The 21,523-nt window shown below is 36.2% G+C and overlaps 1 protein-coding gene across 1 annotated transcript in view; it reads left to right on the top strand.

The window, feature by feature from the left end:
* The window catches only part of stk32a (serine/threonine kinase 32A), a 75,649-nt gene that overhangs the window by 48,606 nt on the left and 5,520 nt on the right, over positions 1-21,523 (top strand). Inside the window, exons 5-9 of the mRNA XM_038302230.1 lie at positions 2,599-2,688; positions 5,424-5,527; positions 8,663-8,779; positions 9,781-9,906; positions 11,882-12,010. Coding sequence (XP_038158158.1) covers positions 2,599-2,688; positions 5,424-5,527; positions 8,663-8,779; positions 9,781-9,906; positions 11,882-12,010 — 566 coding nt within the window. The remainder of the gene's footprint in view (positions 1-2,598; positions 2,689-5,423; positions 5,528-8,662; positions 8,780-9,780; positions 9,907-11,881; positions 12,011-21,523) is intronic.

Below are 21,523 nucleotides of genomic sequence, written 5' to 3'. Positions count from 1 at the left end.
CTTAGAAGTTTTAGGTAATTCAGTTTTCACTGTGATGACCTTGTCATATAGAACACAAGAAAAAGTTTGAACAGATGCAGGAGAGCAGAATGGGAAAAATATGTTTAAATAATAGGCTGAATGAGGATGAATAAGTCCTTGAGCCGCAGCATTTCATTTTAGTTACTGTGTGTAACATAGATTGGAAAATCTTCTGCCTAATCTTTTTGTATTATTGTTTTATTTTTATTTTGTATATCTAATAAAATCATTTCTTTACTATAATTTTATATAGTTAACATGGAGAAAAAAATAAATGCAGTGGTAGCCTCTGGGTTAGCGTATAGATCTTGGAATCCTGAGGATCTGAGTTCAGTCCCCACTCCCATAGGCTACCACTCTGGATGCCTGAGCAAAAGACCCTTAACCACAAACTGTGCCCCAGGTGCCGCACAATGGCGGCCCACTGCTCCCGAAGGGGATGGGTTAAATGCAGAGAGTTAATATCGATGCTCTGTACTTGTGACGGTGTAATGACAATAAAAAAAAAAGAACTGGAAATACCTTATTTTCTGATGTTGTTACACTGTTTTTTTTATTACTTCCTCACATTAAAGTAGGTTTACCATATCCGCGTACATGTTAAATATATCATTTGTCCTTTAAAATGCATGATAAGAATTTTACCAAATATAACATCTGCTACACATTTGCATTTCATAATGGACCCTGAGGGGTTAATTAATTGTTTAGTGAAATAATAAAAGCCTAAATGATTTAGCTGCCATGCAAGGTTAGCCACTCCAGCATTCAGCATGAAGGGATTTGCTATATTCAACATTGCAAATAAAGTATGGACTTATTAATACTTTGTATTCCTATGAGACTTGTGTAACAAGTGCATAAATCTCTTAGCAGCGTTTTGACTTGAATTCAAACTTTCCATTTCCAAGTTTTCCTTTATTCCCTGATAAATATACTAATACCTTCTCAGGTTCATTGTATAACTATGCAGCTGAGTTGAGTTCAGTTGTAAGTATTCTAATCTCATACTTTCCTCTAACACACTCTGATAGAAATATTTCATAATGCAGAAATGGTCTCTGTTTCTTAGATGGATGATGTTTTTCTAATATTTTCTGAACTGGCTTTTCAAGTAATTGATTTTTTTTATTTTCTTTAACGAACATCATTCCAGATTTTTGTGTATTTGTCTACTTCCATCTGGCTTTCTTTTTTTAATAAAAAAAAACAAAGTTTTCTTCCCATACAGACATCCAGTAAAGGTTAAACATGAGCAGTATCTTTTTGATTTTACAGGCATACACTTTCACTCCAATGGTGCCAAAGTCACAAATAAATGAAAATTCACTCTGCATTTAACCAATCCCTTTCTGGAGAAGTGGGCTGCCATTGTGTGGGACCTGGAGAGCCGTGTAGGGTTAAAGGTCTTTGCTCATGGACCAAGAGTGGCAGTCTGTAGGAGTGGGGCTTGAACTCAGAACCTCTGGGATCCAAGCAAAATACTCTAACCACTAGGCCACCTCCCCCCTGTCACATGATGACATTCTGGAGTTTTCCAGGTCATTATTAAGAATGTGGTGGTCTTCTTTCTGCATAGACGTGCTTGAAATAATAGACCTTTTTCATACATTTGAAAAGTGGATTTCATATTTTTAGAGCAGCATATCAGATTGATAAGCTACAACAATCTTCTTTTAAAAAACACAAACAGATTCAAAGAGTTTCCTGAGTTTTTGACATTACTGTATTTGGGTTTATTGAGTTTTGCTCCATGTAAACAGCTAATCAGCTGTCTCATGGATAGACCTGCTTAAATCAATCAAAAATTAGATACATCTATTTAACACTGTAACACGTTGCCTGCGTTATATCAGTGTATTTGTGTATTTAATTGGATCTATTGAAAACATGTACAGCACAATGTTTGTTAAACAAGTCTATAGTGTACAAAGTTATATAAAGTCAGCTTATTAAAAAAGGCAGCCTGTTATTGGAGGGATTTTATGCTGTTTTTATAAGGTATATCGGTATTGCTTTCATTGTTTACCCAAAAAACATCTAGTCCACCAAAATGAAGACTTTAAAGTGAGAAAAGGGGAAAATAGAAAACCACTTTACCTAAATGTTTCTAACAGTGAAGTATTTTTACAAGCCATAATTTTTGCTTACTTGCATGACAGTTTTTCTGTGCATAGGGTTAGGAGGGAAACTCATCTGAGCCATCAAACTGCTCTAAATCCACAGCTGCTCCCTGGCTGACCATGACAGAGAAATATGTAGTGCATGCAGTCAAATATCCCACATCCAGCTCATTAGTGTGTGGTCAGTGAGCATAGCAAAGACTCTGGGCCAACTCTCAGCATGCTTAGACACAGGTCAGTGCTATAACTTTGAAAACCACCTACAGTGCTCAGCTTCCTCCGTCGCAGTATTGGAATAATCAGTAACAGCTCATTAATTTTCCTTCGGCCAGGTTGCCCAGAAAATGTCTGCTTCTCTTATTAAAACACTAAAACTTTAAGATCAAGCTGCCAAAAGTTACACCGATATTCTACCAAACCTTAAAATATATAACATGACTAATTTCATCTGCAGGACACGTCCATCTAACAGACTTCAACATTGCGGCTATTGTGAAAGAAGATCTTAAGGCAACATCAATCGCTGGAACCAAGCCATACATGGGTAAGAAGATTTAGACTTAGACAAACTTTTCTGTGATCTTGTATACACACACAGTGAATGAGCAGCTTACAACAGTGAAAATTTAAGATTTTTACCAAATCTTCAAAGTTAATTCCCTATTAAGCTAATCAAATGGTAAATGGCCTGTCCTTATATAGCACTTTTTTTAAGTCAGGAGACTTGACCAAAGTGCTTCACACTGCATTCAGTCATTTACGCACATACTCAAACTCTGATGGTGGTACCGGTAAGCTAAGTTGTAACCATAGCTGCCTTGGGGCTCATTGACAGAAGCGAGGCTTCCGTACAGTTGGAGTATTCTGATGGGATACGGCAGGAGGGGAATACAATTTGCAATCCAACTGAGATGGATGGTTAATGCTGTTTGACAATCTGATCAGCATGCATGCAAGCGTTTTTCAGGATCACATTATTCTGAATGAGGCAAGCTGACCTGCACACCGCATCAGGATCATATTTCCATTTAGTGAGCGGCTAGATGATCTGGCTTGATGATATAAGAATATTCTGACTGGCATTTTACAGGAGACATTTTTGATCTGATCGACCATTTTATTCGGAATATTTATGTTAATAAAACTGGTAAAATCCAATTATCTTTTGCTTTTTTGAATCCGAACACTTTTCAATCCGATTGGGAACTTTTGTGTGTGTAAACAAAGCTAGTAATACATTTAAAAAATTAGGTATCCAAACCAAGTTGATCTTGTGTGAAAAAACTCCTTATTAGCTCAAGAATTGTTCTTTTTTTTCAGTACATTTTGGTTGTTCAGTCAAGAACTATTAACTAAGAAGACTTTCATTTGAGTCCTTGTTTCACTTCAGTCATGTCGGTTTAAATTCTCACTTAAGTCTACCAAAACTGAGATATAGCATATATAGACTTGAGTAGCTACATTTTTATAAAACCAAACAAGAACTTGTTATTAGTCAATTTCTACTATATATGTTTAGCCAAACAAAATAGTTTAGTATTAACTAAGGGAATTTTTTTTTTCTAAACTGGGAAGTTCAAAGTTTGGTTTGGTTAATATTAGCATTTGCAGACCTGGCAACTAGATTGCAAGCAGTACAAAATCAGATTTAATGCCTGAGAGGAGTTAAGTATTTATCCATCACATTTAAAACTGACTCACTCTGAAATGCAGCTGCAAGTGCTGGTTATCCATTCAGAGTTCAATAGGTTAAATCTTTTGTATTTTTACCGACTCTTGAAAATAAAAAAACTAAAATGGTTTAAATGGTATTAGGCCTACTTAACATCTTTTGTTTTGAAAAGCTAATAACTTCTTTAAATTACTCTCTAGAAAATTAAACTGCGTGTGTTTGAAGCACAGACGCATCTATCTTCGCTGTGTCACTCTAAATGCAACAGACAGCGCTTTGATGTGGAAACAGCTTTTGTGACATTTATTGGAGTTAAACGGATTTCTGGGGAATACACAATGATAAACTAGCATGTTTACTTTTCTGTTTTTTTACCATGTGAGTATTTTTACTCCACACAAGCAGTTTTTTTTTTTTTTTTTTGTGTTGAATGTTTGAATTCTATGTTGGTGATGGTGCCTGAAATTAAATCATGTGTAACCAGTTAAATTGGAATAAAATGGTCAACAGATTTTCTTTTTTTTATATTAGGTAGCTTTATATATTATGCTTTATATTGCACTTTACATACTAAATATTAGAATTCAAAGCTCAATATAAAGCATGATAACACTGTTGATAAAGTTGTGTATAAGAATCTTTAACTGAATAAACCTCTTTCATTTAAATCCCAGAGTGTCACAGTGAAATTTTTTTTTAAAAGGGTTAAATTTGAGTTGAGAAATCATTCCAAAAGGATAAAGAACATTTCTTGACAGAACCTGAACAATCCTTTCAAAATGAATGAAGTTGAAGTATTTTTATTCAAAAACCACCCACCATCACATCACCCACCCACCATCCCCATGATGAAGTATGGTGGTGGTAGTTTCATGCTGCCGAGATGCTCTCATGAGCAGACAGAGGAAAGCTGCTAAGAGTTAATGGAAAATGGATAAAACTAAACACAGGGCAATGTTGGACTTTAAATCACTTGAAGCATTGGAATGACTCAGTCAAAGTCAAAGTTTTAAAAAAAATATATAAGCAAACATAAGCATAGTAAAATGTATTATTAAATGTATTTTACCTTTGATACATTAATTCGTTTTTCTGATTGAACTTTAAGAAACAAAACGATTACAATTCACCCAAAAATATATAATTGTCTTCTATTTGTAAAAAGAATAAGTTCTGCCTGACTGCACTGTCTGCTACGGGACATATTTAATACATAAGCAATCAGATGCTATATGAGCCTCGCAGCTTTGATTCAGACTGCTGCCAAAACAGATTAGATTCATAATTTTTCTTACAGAACAGAGTGACTAGGAATGACCCAGTATCCAAAGTCTCCAGATGTATTTTAAGTCTGCCACATCATAATGTCTGATCTAGTACAGATTACAACTGATGCAAAACATGTATGAAGCATTATTGTGAAAGATGGTTTAAAATGTTCTATAACCCTTCAACAGTCAAATAAAAAACATTAAAAAGTGTTAAGTACAATGGCTGTACCATATCATGACTAAAGTATCTCAATATATATTTGTAAATTTTCCTATAATAAAGAACCTAGTATGTTATCTTGTCTTGACTGTATTATCTATTTTTATTCTGTTTAGCTCCAGAGCTTTTTCAGAGCTTCGAAGGATCCCACCCCGGGTATTCCTTCTCTGTGGACTGGTGGTCACTGGGGATTACAGCCTATGAACTACTGAGGGGACAGGTAACAAGCACACAATACACAGTACTCTCACATATCCGCAGTCAAAAAAGGTGAAAAAACATCAGTAATCTGGTTAGTTTGACTAAGATGAATCATCCATCCATCCATTTTCTGTCATACTTATCTCTATTTTGGTTGTAAGGGGGGCAGTTAGCAGTCACTGGGTGAGAGGCGGGGTACACCCTGGACAGGACGCTAGTCCATGGCAGATGGACACAGGGCACATACTCACACCTAAGGAAAATTAACCTAACAGTCATTTTTTTGGACTGTGGGAGGAAGCCGGGGTACCCAGAGAGAACCCACACATGCACAGGGCGAACATGACTCTGGGCTGGGACTCGAACCCAGAACCTTCTTGCTGCATGGCAGCAATGCTACCCACTGTCCACTGTGCAGCTCTGAGATTAATCATATAAAATAATTTTATAATATTTTGTAAAGATGTTTAAGTATTCTGTTATTGATGGGAGATGAGTTTGTGCAGTGCCCTTTGATTCCAGAAGTCTTCAGATTTCTGTAGATTTTATGATGGTCTTGTGGGGTTTAATTCTGATTTCCTGAAAATTTAAAGTGCAAAAGATTTCCCATTATATTTTTTTCCCTGTTAGTCATAGAACTGTATGTAAATATAAGGATGCATGGGTCTGTGGATTTGATGCTAACAAGCCTTATCAATACTTACATCAATTTGTTTTAATACTGCATTGTTGGGATGAAGTTTAGATTTTAGTATGTAAAGTTCAATATAAAGAAACCTCTTTTTCTGCATCCCAACACAGCTAATAAACTGATGAAGTTTCTGCCGATGATTTTGCTAAAACTGCTCATGACGGGGCAGAAACTTGGTATATGAAGGAGAATTCCACAAACCACTAGTTAACATTTTTGCACCTGAAAAAGCAGATGCCATCAGTGTATAAAGAGCAGAGCAGGATCATTCTAACTTTTACATTATATATATATATATATATATATATATATATATATATATATATATATATATATATATATATATATATATATATAAATTTCCTGGTATGTTAAAAAAACATTTGAGCACTGAGATTCTGGAGACGTAGGACAGCGTTCTTCAAAGTGGAGGAGGGTAGCTGTTTTCACATGGCTGTAAATCCTCTCACATCTTTCCTTTTACTGTCTTACCTAAGCTGCCCTGCCACCTCTCAGCACATTAACGCCTCACTTCATTTCTCCTTTATCTGACCATTAGCTGCACAATGCTTACCTCTGCAGAGGACCAAGTCAATTCCTGTCAGTCTGTTTTATTTCTTCCAACCTCCATTACATTTCAGTAAACTATTTAAACTTCAGTGTGAGTTAACACAATAATAAGAACAGGCACGTAAGGGATGCCATCCATCCAGTTACTGCTAATTGAAAATGGGTCTTTTAAACATCATGTTTTTTTTTGTTTTTTTTTATCAAAACAATGTACGATTAAACAAATGCAATCTTTTTGCAGTCTTTTTCACTTCTCCATTATGAGTTACTCTGATAAGATTCTGTTTATTTTAGCAATGCTTTATTCTCCCCTGTCCTCACTGCTAGTTTGTCATTATAGGAGCATAAAATGAGACTAAAAAGTATGACGAAGGGGACTGTTGAGATGAAAAATGTAAAAGAAATGTGCGGAATATTAATAATAATAATGTCCAAGGCAGTGGCGGCCGGCCCATAGGGGGCGCTGGGGCACCGCCCTCCCTGATAAGAAGAGAGAAACGTAAAATATATTTTTAGAAATTAACTCATAAATGTCAGTTTTACTCTCTAGAGTGTGTACCTATAAGCAAAACAAATTATATAAACTACATTTCCCTATCTACTGTCATTCATTTGTGGATTTCCACAGACAGACTCCTACCGTCTCTGTTCTGGGGGCTGTGATCAGACAGCCCCACATTTGCAGAGAATCTGTCAATCATGTACTATTGCTAGGTGAATTTAATGGCCAATCAGCGTCTCGGAACTTTATGGTCTTGGGGCTCTGAAAATACTGCGCTTTAACAGGCTTCTGAACCCAAGCGCAGGTGCAGACAGTTAGAGGGAAGATGGCGAATGTAACGACCGAGATGCAGCTTCCACCAAATTCGGTGAGATCCTTATTTATCTACCCGTTTGCCAGAAGAACATCCCTGTTGTAGGATATGAACATTTCATGTCATGGTTATTGTGACTGTGAGGAATCCACCTCGTCGCTTAAAACAACCTCTCTAACTTTGCGCGCCACACACACATTCCTGTTATACTGTGTTTGTGAGGACCAATACACTCGCGCTGAGACCAGTAGCTCCATGAACTTAAAACACACAAGCTGTCCTGGTTACCTGCTGGCGTATTGAGGGTGCACACTTAATATTTCAGTGGGGTTAGCCGTGTGTGTGTGTGTGTGTGTGTGGGGGGGGGGGGTGTGTGTGTGTGTGTGTGTGTGTGTGTGTGTGTGTACGTGTTTATGCTACGGGGACTTGTCATCTTCAGTCTGGCTGCGTCTTTGCTGGGTTCAAACCCAGTTTGGTGTAATTGAATAAGTCAATGAATCTGTGTAAAAGAATTAAGTTGTAAAAATTATTTGTTTTTGTACATCAATTGTTTGTGGAGGTAATATATGGACAAAAATGATTTATGAGAAGAAATCAGAAATAAGAGAGCCTGTAGGGGCTTAAACTATTTAATGAGGGCTGTGGGAAGAAAAGCGGCAATTTTTGTTTTCTGTTTCTTTGTTACATTGCTGGTAACTGGAGGGAGGCTGAGGCCCAGAGTATCTTGTACATGTTTAGTTTCTTTTGCACCCTGTTTTGAGTTTTTGAGCACAATAAATCACCAACACCGGTAACCCGACTGAGCCTGGATTCTTGGAGGCCAAAGAACCCCGTCACAGTGACCCAAATCATTCCTGTTACTGTTATTATATAGTAAATTAAATCATTACTGTTAAATTGTATGTATTGTCCAAATGTTTATTTGAATTCTTATTCCGGATTAGTTGGAGACATACACTAGGCTATATCAGCCCCACCAAAAATATTTTTCACCAGCCGCCACTGGTCCAAGGCAAGTGAATGGATCAGGATAGATGTTTTATCATCTCTTCTTCTCTCCTTTCTGTTTCTGGTCCAGAGACCATATGTGATGAGATCCAACACACCATCTAATGAGATTCTTCAAATGTTCCACAAGGTCCACCCCACATACCCAGCAGCCTGGTCTGTGGAAATGAAGTCCCTCCTCAGAAAGGTACATAATGTGTAGCAGAGGTTATTACGATCAGATAACACTAATGTTATTCTTTTAATATTTGATATTAGAATAATTTCAGATGTAATTTTCACTATACAGAGTGCAATGAAATGACTGCATGTCACTCAAAAGAAGGTCCCTGGATGCACTGTGATGCTAGCTTCTAAAGCTTTAATTTTTCACTTTATTCTAATGAGTCACTGGTGATGTATTTCTCTAAGGTCTGATAAGTTTCTGCAGTAGCCACAGGGTCCTTTTAGGGGTTCACTGCTAATGTTGTTAGCCTTTCTTGTTTGCAGTGAGGCCTTACAATTATAATGTTCTTGCAGAAGTATATTAGAGGGCATAGTATTGCACAAAGAGGCTCAAGTCTGTAAGGTGGATCTTTCTTGTCTGTGACAAAACATGTCTCAATTTACCAGCTTAGCATTACAACAACTGCAGATGTCCGTAGTCTCTTAAATGTTTGTTTTTTAAGTGTGTTTGAAAAACTAACAGGCCCTGTTGTTTAAACATTTCCCTTGCCAGCAATTTACCGCAGTCAAACTGTTGCATTGCTTCGTGCTCAGACTCCTCTGAGTTCATTGGCATTCCTGTTGCATGTGTGTGAGTGAGTGTATAGGCGGCGGGGGGTGGGAGAGCAAGAGAGATGAAAACAGTAGTTGAGTTGGGGGGGTGAGAATAAAAAGGAAAATTCCACTGGCGATAGATCTTGTCCTTCATCTTTTAAACTTCTCAGGCCACTGAATTCGCTGCACTATCATTTGCTACATGAATGCATTTCATTGTTTTCTAATCTCCCTCTTCTCCTCCCTGTCTTAATGTTTATCTCTCACTCCGTCCATCTAAATATATGTCTGTGTCTTTGCCCCCCTGTTTAACTCTCTGTGCAAAATCCCTGAACTCACCCTTGGTGCTAAACATGTGCTCATGTCTGTGTTTTAGTGAAACTAACTTAGACACTGTTTTTCTGACTGTTATCTTCTTCTCTTCTTCAGTTGCTATGCATGGATGTCCAGAAGCGCGTATCCTGTTTTGCAGAGCTCCAAGATCTGGACTACATGTCAGACGTCAACTGGGATGCAGTCCTCAGCAAACAGCTTGCTCCAGGCTTTATTCCTAATGTAAGGATCCAAAAACAAATTAGATCACTAAAACAAAGACTCCCTTTACAGTGCTGTATATATCTTCTGACCATCGACTGGCCGGTAAATCGAGAGGTTTGCATTTTGGCTCAGCCCTCTCCACCACCACACACCAGTGCAGTGTCATAGTATATAGTGACAGCTGTGCTGATCCACCTACAGTATTGATCTGCTGCTTCATTCTCCCCTCCCATCGTGAACAGAACCCTAAGATACCTAAACTCTTCCACTTGAGGCCAAACTCTCCTCCAACCTGAAAGAACCATTGCCTCGGACACACAGGACCTGATCCTTGTATGGCTAAGAATGGCCCTAGTGCTTGCTGTAGTTGTGGGCAGGAGACAGCAAGTCAAAGCCCGTCATCTACAAAAACAGGGACGGAATCCGCTGGTCACCAAATCAGACCCCTGTGGTCCCTAACCCAGATAAATCAGATATGATACCAGCTGTAAGTGGCTCAACTGTAAAACTTTCTTTTATGCAGTGGTGGGCTGTGAGTGTTTAAGAACTTAATTGCTGGACTAAAATCAACCAGAAACACTAACCTACATTCACAACCTAAACTTTAATTTTCTTTCCAACCGTTATTAGTTTATTCCAAAAAATCCAGTCTCTTAATTTTGCAGCATTTGTCTTGGCTGTGCTGCTTCCATTACATTTATGTGGTTGCTAGAATTTTTGTCCAGTCATGTTTCAGCGTTATTGTGTTGCTATGTCAATCAAATCTGCCCAGGGCCCTCAGAATCAGCAGTGCTGGCTGATGTAACCTTTACAATACTAGTGAGGAACATTTTCTTAAACCAATCAGATTTCAGATTTGTCCCACTGGGCCAGCTAGTGGGCCCACCCTAATGTCAATGGTTATTTTCTTTCTTATTTCGAATTTACATGTATACTAGACTATATTTAAAACCTGCTTATTTATTGCATAGATTTAGATCAAACCATAATATTTTATCTTAGGTAAAAGTCCCTCTGTTGTCTAGTGGGCAAACAATCTTAACCAAGTCTGTGTGTGGTAGTCACCCCTGATGGGAGCTGGTGAATCTCGGTGTTACATTAAATTAAGCAAATATTGAACATGTTGCTCTGATCAGTAGAGAGCAAAGTTAAACTTTTAAGCAACATGTAAATAATTATAGCTGGGCTTCACCCTAAACACATCATTAGCATGATAAAAATGATGGTGGCAGTGTTGTGCAATGTGATGCTTCTTCAGAGGATACAGATAAGTTGGTCAGAGTCTATTGGGATGATGGTTGCTTACTGTAAGTTTACCCTTAAAGATAACCTATTAGATTCTTTAAAACATGGAAGTAAAGGGTTGCCCTCTAGCACAACTCTGGCCCTTTACATAAGCTTATAATTAAATAGTTTGGATAACAACATACAAATGTTCCAGAAAAAACCCATTAAGAATACAGAACTAAATCAGATTAAGATGCAATCTGTTATACTTTAAGCTGTTTTTGAAAGAAAAACCTGGCAAGACAGTACTTTTGGATTTTAGAAAAAGACAGAAACAAACAGCTAAAGACCTCAAGCTGTAATTGTATTGAAAGATAATTATATCAGCTCTTTTCTTAACATCTTATGAGTTTTATTTTCCAAAAATCATGTCATTCAATTTTGCTAAAAGGGAATGAATACTACTCTATAATACTTTACTATAATAGTATTATATAATGAATCAGTTTGAAGTCTGTGCTGATTGGCCAATGTCTACTTCTTCAGAGAATTTAAAGGCACTCCCTGCTCTGAGTTTATTTTTATTTTTTATCCCCTTTGATATTTGATCCCTGATGGCAAAATTGCATAAAGGAAATGTTAAATAGGAAGAAGTGGAATTACAGTCTGACTTTTTTTCACTCTCATACTTTCAATATTTCGAAAATAGAAATAATATTTATCCATCTCCTTTAAAGTCTAATTGCATTCCTTTTCCTTTCCAAAGAGGCGGAGACTAAATTGTGACCCTACCTTTGAGCTGGAAGAAATGATCCTGGAGTCCAAGCCACTTCATAAGAAGAAGAAAAGACTAGCAAGAAAGACCAGGGAACACGGATCTGATGGTTCCCCACAGGTAAGAATTTCTAAATGATTCATTCAATGCTGAAAAGGAAATTAATGTATTCATCTAAGACATTAATACATTTCTATATATAACTACGGTATATCATGTAAAGTATCTTTAAAAAATCCATCTTTCACATTCCTCTAAGGAGACAATCTTATCTTTGATGTATTAAAAACAACTTGTCTTGCAGGACAAACCACTATTTTCAGAATTCAAAGTCAAGCTATCCATAGTTGTGATGAATGTATAACATCTGAGTTAACTAACACAAGGGAATTTAATTTAAGTCCTCACCTTAAAAACCATGCTTCCTTATTGGATATAAAAATTTTAGATGAGAAATAGAAAGAGAATTTTAAACCTTCACACATCTAGTAGTAAGACTCTCGTAAAACAATACCATCTACTGTTATATTTACAGGTGAAAAGCGGAAAGTTGCAACCCTGTAAATAGCATTCTAATTCCAGGACTGCTGGTATCATTTGAGGATGTTTTCCAGCAGGAGGGACCGATGCACTTTACAAAATAGATGGCATCTGGAGTAAAGAAACATTTTATGAGTATACTGAATGAATATCTCAAACAGCAAAGTGAATGGGAAAAGCTGCATTGGGAGAATGTTTGAAATATTTTACACCAGTTATACAGTTTAAATACAATTCTCCCAAATACCAGAACAGAATTCAACAGAACAGAATTTTGTTGATCTCAAAATGGAGAAATTCACTTGTGACATTTCTTTTTATAAGCAAACAGAAGGTGCACATAGGAGGAAAAGGTTGTTGTTGCTATTTTCAAATATCCATTACTGTAAAAACAGTCCATAGCTGTACCGTGTTTTGGTTATTTATTCTCCAGGTGCACAGTTTTATATTGTTAACATACTTTACAGTGCAGTATTTTAAAATTTATCGTTTAAGTCTTCACTATTATTTTATTCTTGTACATTTTTCCAAGGTCCACATTTGTGTGACCATTTTTTTCTATAATCTTTTTGCTGCTGTAACCACCTTTCCCCTTTGTGGGGCAATAGAGGGATTTTCTATTCTATTCTATTCTATTATTAGATAAATAGTACAAGTTATTGCAGTGTTATTACTACTAAGAAAACCTGGTAGATTTATGACTGAAAAAAAAAATTCTCATATTTTTTCAGAAATTTAGAAGATGGAGAAAATGCTAGCTGACCTGAAACGGTCATTCACAAAAGCGTAATTTCAATTCAGAGGGTGCAACAAATAGGTTGTATTTGAATGCAACTGAGGTTTTAGTCATTCCAGCGACATCATCTGGAGCTTATCTAAACTGGACAAACCTAAGGAAAAAGTCTTTTCTGGCATCATATTTTTCTATCATTCAAGATAGACACTGTCTATAAATAAATCTCGTGTTTGTGCAACGCTTTAACATATCCATTTACCAAAGGCCTGTGGGGCCACTTGTGAAAAATGGAACTTAAGACAGAGTGAAAGGTGAGAGAGAGAGTGCATTTTATCTAAGTGTGAAGAATGAGAGAGATGTCAGGTAAAGCATAATGGATCAATATAGATTTAAGAAATTGCCCCTATGCCTTCCCCTGCATGCTTTTTGTCTTTTACCCTGCAGCTACTCTGTATTCTGTTTAGATCTCCTTTCTTTCTTCTCCTCTTCATGCTCTTGCTTTCCATTTTTTCTATTGCTTTGTCTCAAGACTTCCCCTACAGTGTTCTCATCATTTGGCCCCTCACTCCCTTCAGTTTTAGTATGTGTTCTATTTCTCATGTGTGTGTTATTTTTCATCTCTCCACTTCCCTGTCTCTTTGGCTGCCACACTCATAATAAAGCATGTAATCCGATCAGCTAAATCACTGATACTGTACTGCTGGAAATTAGACTTGCGCCATGAGGATAAAACAAATACTGTAGGACTTCTTATCTTCAAACTCAAACAAGAGCACAAATACCTGCAGCCATCTTTAAATAGTTCTTTTGTCTCATATGTTTACTTTAAGTTTTAAACCTCACACACTATGTAAAATTAACTTTTACCTTTTTCATCATCCTGCACCTGTTTCCCCATCTGTAGTAATTGACAAAGGTAGTAAGTTTAGCAGTTTTTTGGTAATTTTTCTGTGTTGCATATAAACTCAGTGAATTTTTGTCTTTTTGTTTGTATAATCCCACCACTAGGGAGTGTTGGCCTGGTGGTTAGAGCAGTATGCTTGTGCTCTGAGAAGGTTGCAAGTACCCAGTTCTTAACCCTTAACCCCACATTGCTTCCAGGGCGCCACAAAATGGCAGCCCGCTGCTCCCCAAGGGGATGGGTTGAATGTAGAGGGTTAATTTCTCCATTGTGAGATCAATAAAGTTCTATTTCTATCTAAAAACCACATATACTCCAGAGAAATGGTTCAATGTTTAAAATACTTTTTTGTAAAAATTGATTTTCAGATTTTTTTAATAATCTCGATTATTCCTGTTTGCAATTTATTCACTGATCTACAGAATCCTCAGTCTGTAAACAAAAAAGCCACACTGTGCTGCGCTTGCTGTTTGATACATTTTCCCCTCATCCGATTTTATCCACATTTGTGTGTCATTTACAAAGCAAATTATTTACATAGAAAGTCCTTTACAAAGTAAATTACATTTATAATTCCAGTATAAACATACCCATCAGGTGCAGAAGAAGAATTTTAATCTCAATTGTCCTGATGTTATATGGATATGGAAATATTCAAATATGCATAGTTGAGGGGAAATTCAGGTGTGCCAGTGGCAAAACACGAAGTCAAATGAAAGAATACTTGTTCACACTTATAAAAACAAAATATGAATCCAAAAAAGAAATAGAAAATGACATAGATTGCGCCATAAAGGAAATACCAACACTACTACAAAGAGTGAGTTATCTATACATGAAGCAGACTTACACAATTTAAAATTAATCTGATCTATAAAAAATGAAGCAGGCATATCTAAGGCTTGTTGAGAAGAGAAACTAGATTGTTGCTATGGTAGTAACAGCTTGAGGTTTGTTTCTTAAAGGCATGTTTCAAGGTTTCACAGGATATTTGGCTACACAGAGACATTTCTGCAAGTTTATTTCAAGTATTTTCTATTTTTGTTACAGTTACTATATATATATATATTTACTTGAATGACATTTTGAAAATAATTTCCTTTTAGGAGTAGTTTTACCATACCTTACTTCTACCTTTTACTTTACTTTTACTTTTACTAATACTCTTGTGGGGTATCACCAGTCTTACTCCAGTAAAATTTATGGCTACTATTCCCACCACCAGTAACTTGAGCTATTTGGACATCAGGTAAATGTTCTGTAGTGGATTGTTTTTGCCCTGCTCCCACACATATTCAGTGTCAGCTGTAAGGATGTTTAAATTTGGAAAATATTTTATTTTACTTAAATGTTTTATATAATTATTTGTAACATTTTTAAAAAATACTTTCTTTTACTCTTGAAGGAATAGTTCACCCAAAACATGATTAGCCTTCATTTTCTACTCACCCCCATGCTGAACAACACCCTGGAGTACTTGTTTGATATCTCAAATGCATCTGGAGATCTGGGAGGCTTCTTGCTGTCTGCTGACATTCAAATAATGGAGGTCTATGCTGCCCGAGACAGAAAGGTCCATAAAAATCCACAAAAAACGTGTCAATATTCCTCCATACTGCTCGTCCAATGCATTCCAAGTGTCCTGAGTGGGTAGCATCCAGAATTTACTCGAAACGAAGTCATTTAGAATGTTTTTAGAGCATAAACAGTAGTGTATAGTATTTCCTGAAAGCGCGCGCCTGCGCGTTCACGACGCTACGGAAGCCGGCAGACCAAACCAGATGAAAGTGCGCATTCAGCGTCTGCTCTGCCAATAATGCAAGCGTAGAAGAAGAAATGTGCTGTTTACCTGTGCAAAGAAAGAAACAACGAAAGAAAAATGTCTGAGGACTTCAGTGTTGAGGAAGAGCATGAGTTCTTTGCCGAGCTGAATGCGCACTTTCATCTGGTTTGATCTGCCGCGGTTTCCGTAGCGTCATGAACGCGCTTTCAGGAAATCCTATACACTACTGTTTATGCTCTAAAAACATTCTAAATGACTTCGTTTCGAGTAAATTCTGGATGCTACCCACTCAGGAAACTTGGAATACATTGGACGAGCAGTATGGAGGAATATTGAAACGTTTTTTGTGGACTTTTATGGACCTTTCTGCCTCGGGCGCTGGGCACCTCCATTATTTGAATGTCAGCAGACAGCAAGAAGCCTCCCAGATCTCCAGATGCATTTGAGATATCAAAAAAGTACTCCAGAGTGTTGTTCAGCATGGGGGTTAGTAGAAAATGAAGGCTAATCATGTTTTGGGTGTACTATTCCTTTAAGTAACTTCTCAGGTGACCATATTTTACTTTTACTAGATTAAATAAAATATTGAGGTAGTGCTGATCTTACCAGAAGAAAATTTCTGGGTACTTTACACCCCTCTGTTTGGTTATCAGGGACTCTAATGTGTGAAACTGGATTTAAAAGAAAATTGTTTAGACTACAGTAAATAGTGAAATATTTCAAACCTAAATACAGAATTACTATTGTCTTTGCTAATTAAACAATAAAAAGATGCATTTATTAATTGTTAAACATAAACAAGCATTAGCTTCTAGGTAAATAGTGCTCAAAACCCAGTAATCAGTGCAAAATGATGTGTTAGATAATACATGAATTACACTCATTTCTCTTTCAGTGCCATAAACAGATCAATTTGTCTCTGTCAAACTTAATTGTGATGTATGTATTGTTAGATTTAGGAATAAGATTAGTAGTGCAAAATATTGAGGTTATCATTTCCTCCTCATTTTGGTCTTGGAAAAATTATATTATTGATTTAGAATTGGTTTTCAAAGTAAACTTTCAGCAATGCAGACAGAAACAGGTTGGAGTAATGGAAAAACAGTTACTCATATCTACAGTGTATATATTATGTGGGGAATCCAGCTCGGTAAATGACAGTCTTTAATTGATCACCTTATATAAATATTAGAGCAAGTTTAAACTTCTCTTTTTTCAAATGAGTTACGATTTAAAACTGTATAAAAAATCTTAACTAGCCAGCATGGTCCCAGAGAGAACCTACTGCTTTTTAGCACCAGCATTAAGAGTCACCTTTAGATAGAAACACTCTTAAGCTCAAATGCTGATTCTGAGAAAAATGTCCCTCTTGGGCTTTTATCCAATAAACCACTTTTCAAAAGGATAGTCTGATTAAATAGAACTATTAGCCATTAGAGCTATAAGCATTAAATTGTTTGTTTAAAAGTCTTCACATATTTAGACTTCCAGCAAGGCCAGTGTATTGTTTTTTTTACTAGTATATAATCATCATTCATATTAACTCTAAAAGAGACACAAAAAAACACATTTCAGTGAATTACAACATAAGATTTAGTTAACACAATGAGGCAAAAGAAATTACCGTTTCATACTAAACTTTTTCATTTCTACATATACCGGCTGGAAACCTTTTATAATCCTCCACTTAAGTATACATAGAAGATAAAGAAGGGCGCAAGTCAGAACTGATAAAAATGACTTATTAAAATAAAACTAATTACAATAAAATACAAATAATAAAAATTATTAAATCAACCATGATGTTTTAAGCAAATAACACTTTTATTCACATTTGAAGAATCTACCACAAAAACCTGTGCTTAGTTTTTTTTTTTGTTTTTTTGTTTAAATTACACATTACTTTCGCACATTATCATGTAATTTCAGAAACTGTACAATTAGACGTCCCTTGTTTTCTTCAATTTCCTGTAGAATACAATCAATATGACAAAAAACTACATTCATCTACTCATTTGTATCACAATTGCCAGGGTTCGGTGGAATTTGGTCGGGACCCAAATGCAGAGATGAGGAGGCAGAAATGGGTTTTTGCAGATTTAATGAATGTAATTGGCACAAAAGAAATACAAATCCAGGAACAACAATCAACTAATCAAAACCAGGAGATGCCAGGGAGAAACACAAATGACGATCAAAGCAATGAAGAGAAAACTCCACTGAGGAACTGCACAAGAGGTGTATAGATGGGAGACAGAACAAAGACTGGGGTGATCAGCTAACAGGGAGCAGGTGTGGATAGAAGTAACTACAAGGGAGCAAGGGGGAGGAGACTGGAACAAGTGGACAACAGAGAGCAACACAAAACATACAACACTGCTTAAATATAACTAGAAAGCAACTAGAATGACACAAAATGGAAAAAAAAACAATTACCAAGAAAACACAGAATAATATACATAAAGATGTAAATGAAAACTCAAAAAGAAACTTAAACAAAGAGTTTAAACTTAAAGAATAAGTCTACAAAGGGCAAACTTGTGACTGCAACTGTGTTTTACAAATATTGTCAGCTGGTTTAATATTACTTATCTGGCCTGCTTCCAAACATGTGTTCTTCACATAGAAAAGCAGCTTTACAGCCAGATTTTGCTTGTAATCTGTTAACTAGCTACACAATAATAGTTTAAGCCTCTTCTATTCATAAGTTTCATATCTTGTCATGAATGCTACACTTTAAAAAGGGAATGTATGTTGGTCTTAAGCCAATTAACTGAAGCACAAATGGGAAATTTCTAATAATGTATGTGAAGTATGGATTATTTTTCATGTGTTTATGAGATATGCTTATCAACTTTTTTCAATTTTGCAATATAGTAACAACAAAAGAGACAAGATTATTGTTAAAATGCTCTGTTGTGCCGGTGTCATGATGTTTCAAAGTTCTGACCCAAAAATGCAGAAAACCGAACAGAGAGTCCAGGTAAAATGTTTAAAGGGTTTTATTGAAGAAGTAAACAGGAACCGGAACCGCAAAGTGAGGGGAAGACACAGCGGTTAGTTCAGGCTCAGTGGGGAATTTTACTCGTGAAACTTGAAGAGGTTTTGGTTGCCGACTCACGTTTCCAGTGAAGTTGTTGTGTCCTTGACTCCTGTCTGTGTGCTGTGGTTCCAGTGTCTGTCTGATTCGGTGGAGGGCGGAACAGGTTTTACCCAGAATGTGGTTGATTGTTGGAGAATGGAGATACTGACTGCCACTCAGATTTCCTGTGGGACTTGAACGGGTCGTTGTGGAGAATAATCTCTTTCTCAGTGAAAACTCAAACAATCTCATGGGGAAAGTGGATCCAAAACTCCTGTTTGAATCCCAGCTCAGGTTGAAGCTCAGTTTATCCTTCCAGGGTGTGAAGGTCCAAGAGATCCAGTTAGCAGGACAACTTCCTGCCAAGAGGCAAAGACAAAACAAAGTTAAACTCAGGATGACAAAAGCTCAGCTTGACTCAGCAAACTCAGCTTGGCTAGAGTACCCTAAACTGGCAAACACTCTGGCGTCGAAGTAGTGGCAGTCAGCAGCTTAAGAGCACTCCGTTTAACGAAGAAACCATCCGCAGGTGTGTGAGGAGGCGGACCAGAACCAGGCGCATCCTGGTGGATGAAGGGAGACAGACACAGAAAACACAGACACAAAACAGGAGTCCTGACAGCCAGTCTTTAGCTTCTCTTTTGTCTGTATCTGGATTTTATTTGTCCTTTCTCCCATCCACATTATGGTAAGCCTTATTTAAAGCTGGCTGAAGGTTTGTGTGACTGTGCAATTTCAAATGTAAGTTCCTGAATAACACATGAGGTTCTCTTATAATCGTTGCTTTTCTTCCATCTTCCTCAAACACCTTTTCTTTCTGCCTTTAAAACCTGATAGCTTTTATTTCCCAAAAGCTCATCCCCCCTGCCCTTGTTTTAGCGTTTGGGCTTCAACCTTTGTATTTGACATTTATAATTTCATAGAGTAAAGACCTAATCTAGCTAAGCTTTGACAGGAAGTTGCTCTCAGTGCAAGTGGGACTTCGTATTTAATCATTTTTAACAGGATAAAAGCTGGCTCTCCTTAGATACACTAATAATCAATAGGCTTAGTAAATTCAATAAAGTACAGACCTTTTGCAAATCCCGAGTCGATGGCTTTGGCATTTATTAAAGGTTAATATTTTAAACAAAGTTTAATGACGTTCAAGTTGTAATAGGAAAAATGCATTTTTTTTTTATTGCACGTTCTTGCATGTTCTCTTGTTCATAATTTTTGCTTAAGCAGAAGCATAAGCATTAGCATTTCCCAAAGAAAGTATTCATAAGGCTTAAAGTATTTAGACTTTTGTATATTTAATTTTTTTGTATATTTTGTATATTAGATTTCAAGTTATTTAATTTGGATATACTTAATGTAAAAAAAAAAAAAAATAGAAAGTAATTTTTGTTTGGGTAGTGGACATATTTTTTTCCCTTTCATTAATAGATTAAGTTAAAAACTTTTCAAAGTGTTTAGCTACTGTTATTAAGTGCAGAACTACATTTCAAAGCAAATACAGCAGTACACATTTCATTAAAAAAAATTCCCATGCATACTTAACATACTTTTTAAAGCAATAAATTAAAATCATGTTGAAAATAAAAAAGATTAGTAAAAAATGTCCCAGATCACCTGTTATTAGGGCATATTCCAAAAATATACTTTATCTTGATAATTGACCTGTCGGAAGGTGAACACCTCCTATTGTATTGTATTTAGCAGCCTCTAATTGTTTTTCCTTCCTAGATTCTAATGTATTTTGCTCCATCCATCTTCCCAGCTCCAACTCTGACAAACTTCCCTGTGTCTGTTGAAAAGAAACATGCTTAAATCAACATTCCAACTAAGGAAGGAGGGCATTGGTTTTAGGGGATGTACAATGTTGATGGACTAACCAATGATCTACAAGGTTGTCAAAAATAAAAATGCCCTGAAAAGTATGAATACTCAAACATCATATCTGTACAGAATAGTTATTTGGCATGGTATCAATACTAAAGAAAAGTGTTGCTGGTATGTTTTCGCTTTTGTTGCATTTAGATTTTTGGATTATTTGTGCATTAAATTAATATTACCATGGACAACCTTTAAATATTTACAGTTGTGATATATTGCTTTTATTTAGAATTTTTGTGCACACTTATTTCACTAGAATCTGTAATTCTGTTAAGAAAGCATATCCCATGTTGAGATTGAAAAGGTTTTTCATGTTCATAAAACTCTTTTTCTGTCTTTAATTACTTGGAATTTTTTATCATCTTTATGTTATCAAAAATGGTATCAAGTATCAAATATTTCCCTGGGTTTCAATATTGAGTTTAAAATGTAAGTATGGTAAAAACCTTACTTCTAAGTGAGAGTTAAAACCTTTGAGTATTACCTTATAACCTAACCATGCCTAAAATATCTGTTACTTTATTCCTAACATGCCTGCTGTGTTAATTAATTTTCATAGTTTGTCCATTACTGCTCACTACAAAACCTCTGAGGTCCTTACAGAACAGCTAGGTTTTAGAAGTATAAGTATTTTTGTGAGGCAACCTTTTTTCAAAGGATCAAATATGAAGAGCGATATGTATACTTAATTATCATCTTGTGCCCTTAGTTAT

The sequence above is a fragment of the Cyprinodon tularosa genome, unplaced genomic scaffold, assembly GCF_016077235.1.
Source record: "Cyprinodon tularosa strain WSP-4 unplaced genomic scaffold, ASM1607723v1 ctg484, whole genome shotgun sequence".
NCBI lineage: Eukaryota > Metazoa > Chordata > Actinopteri > Cyprinodontiformes > Cyprinodontidae > Cyprinodon > Cyprinodon tularosa.
Note: the sequence above shows the minus strand (reverse complement) of the source record. Positions and strands in the feature narration are given on the sequence as shown.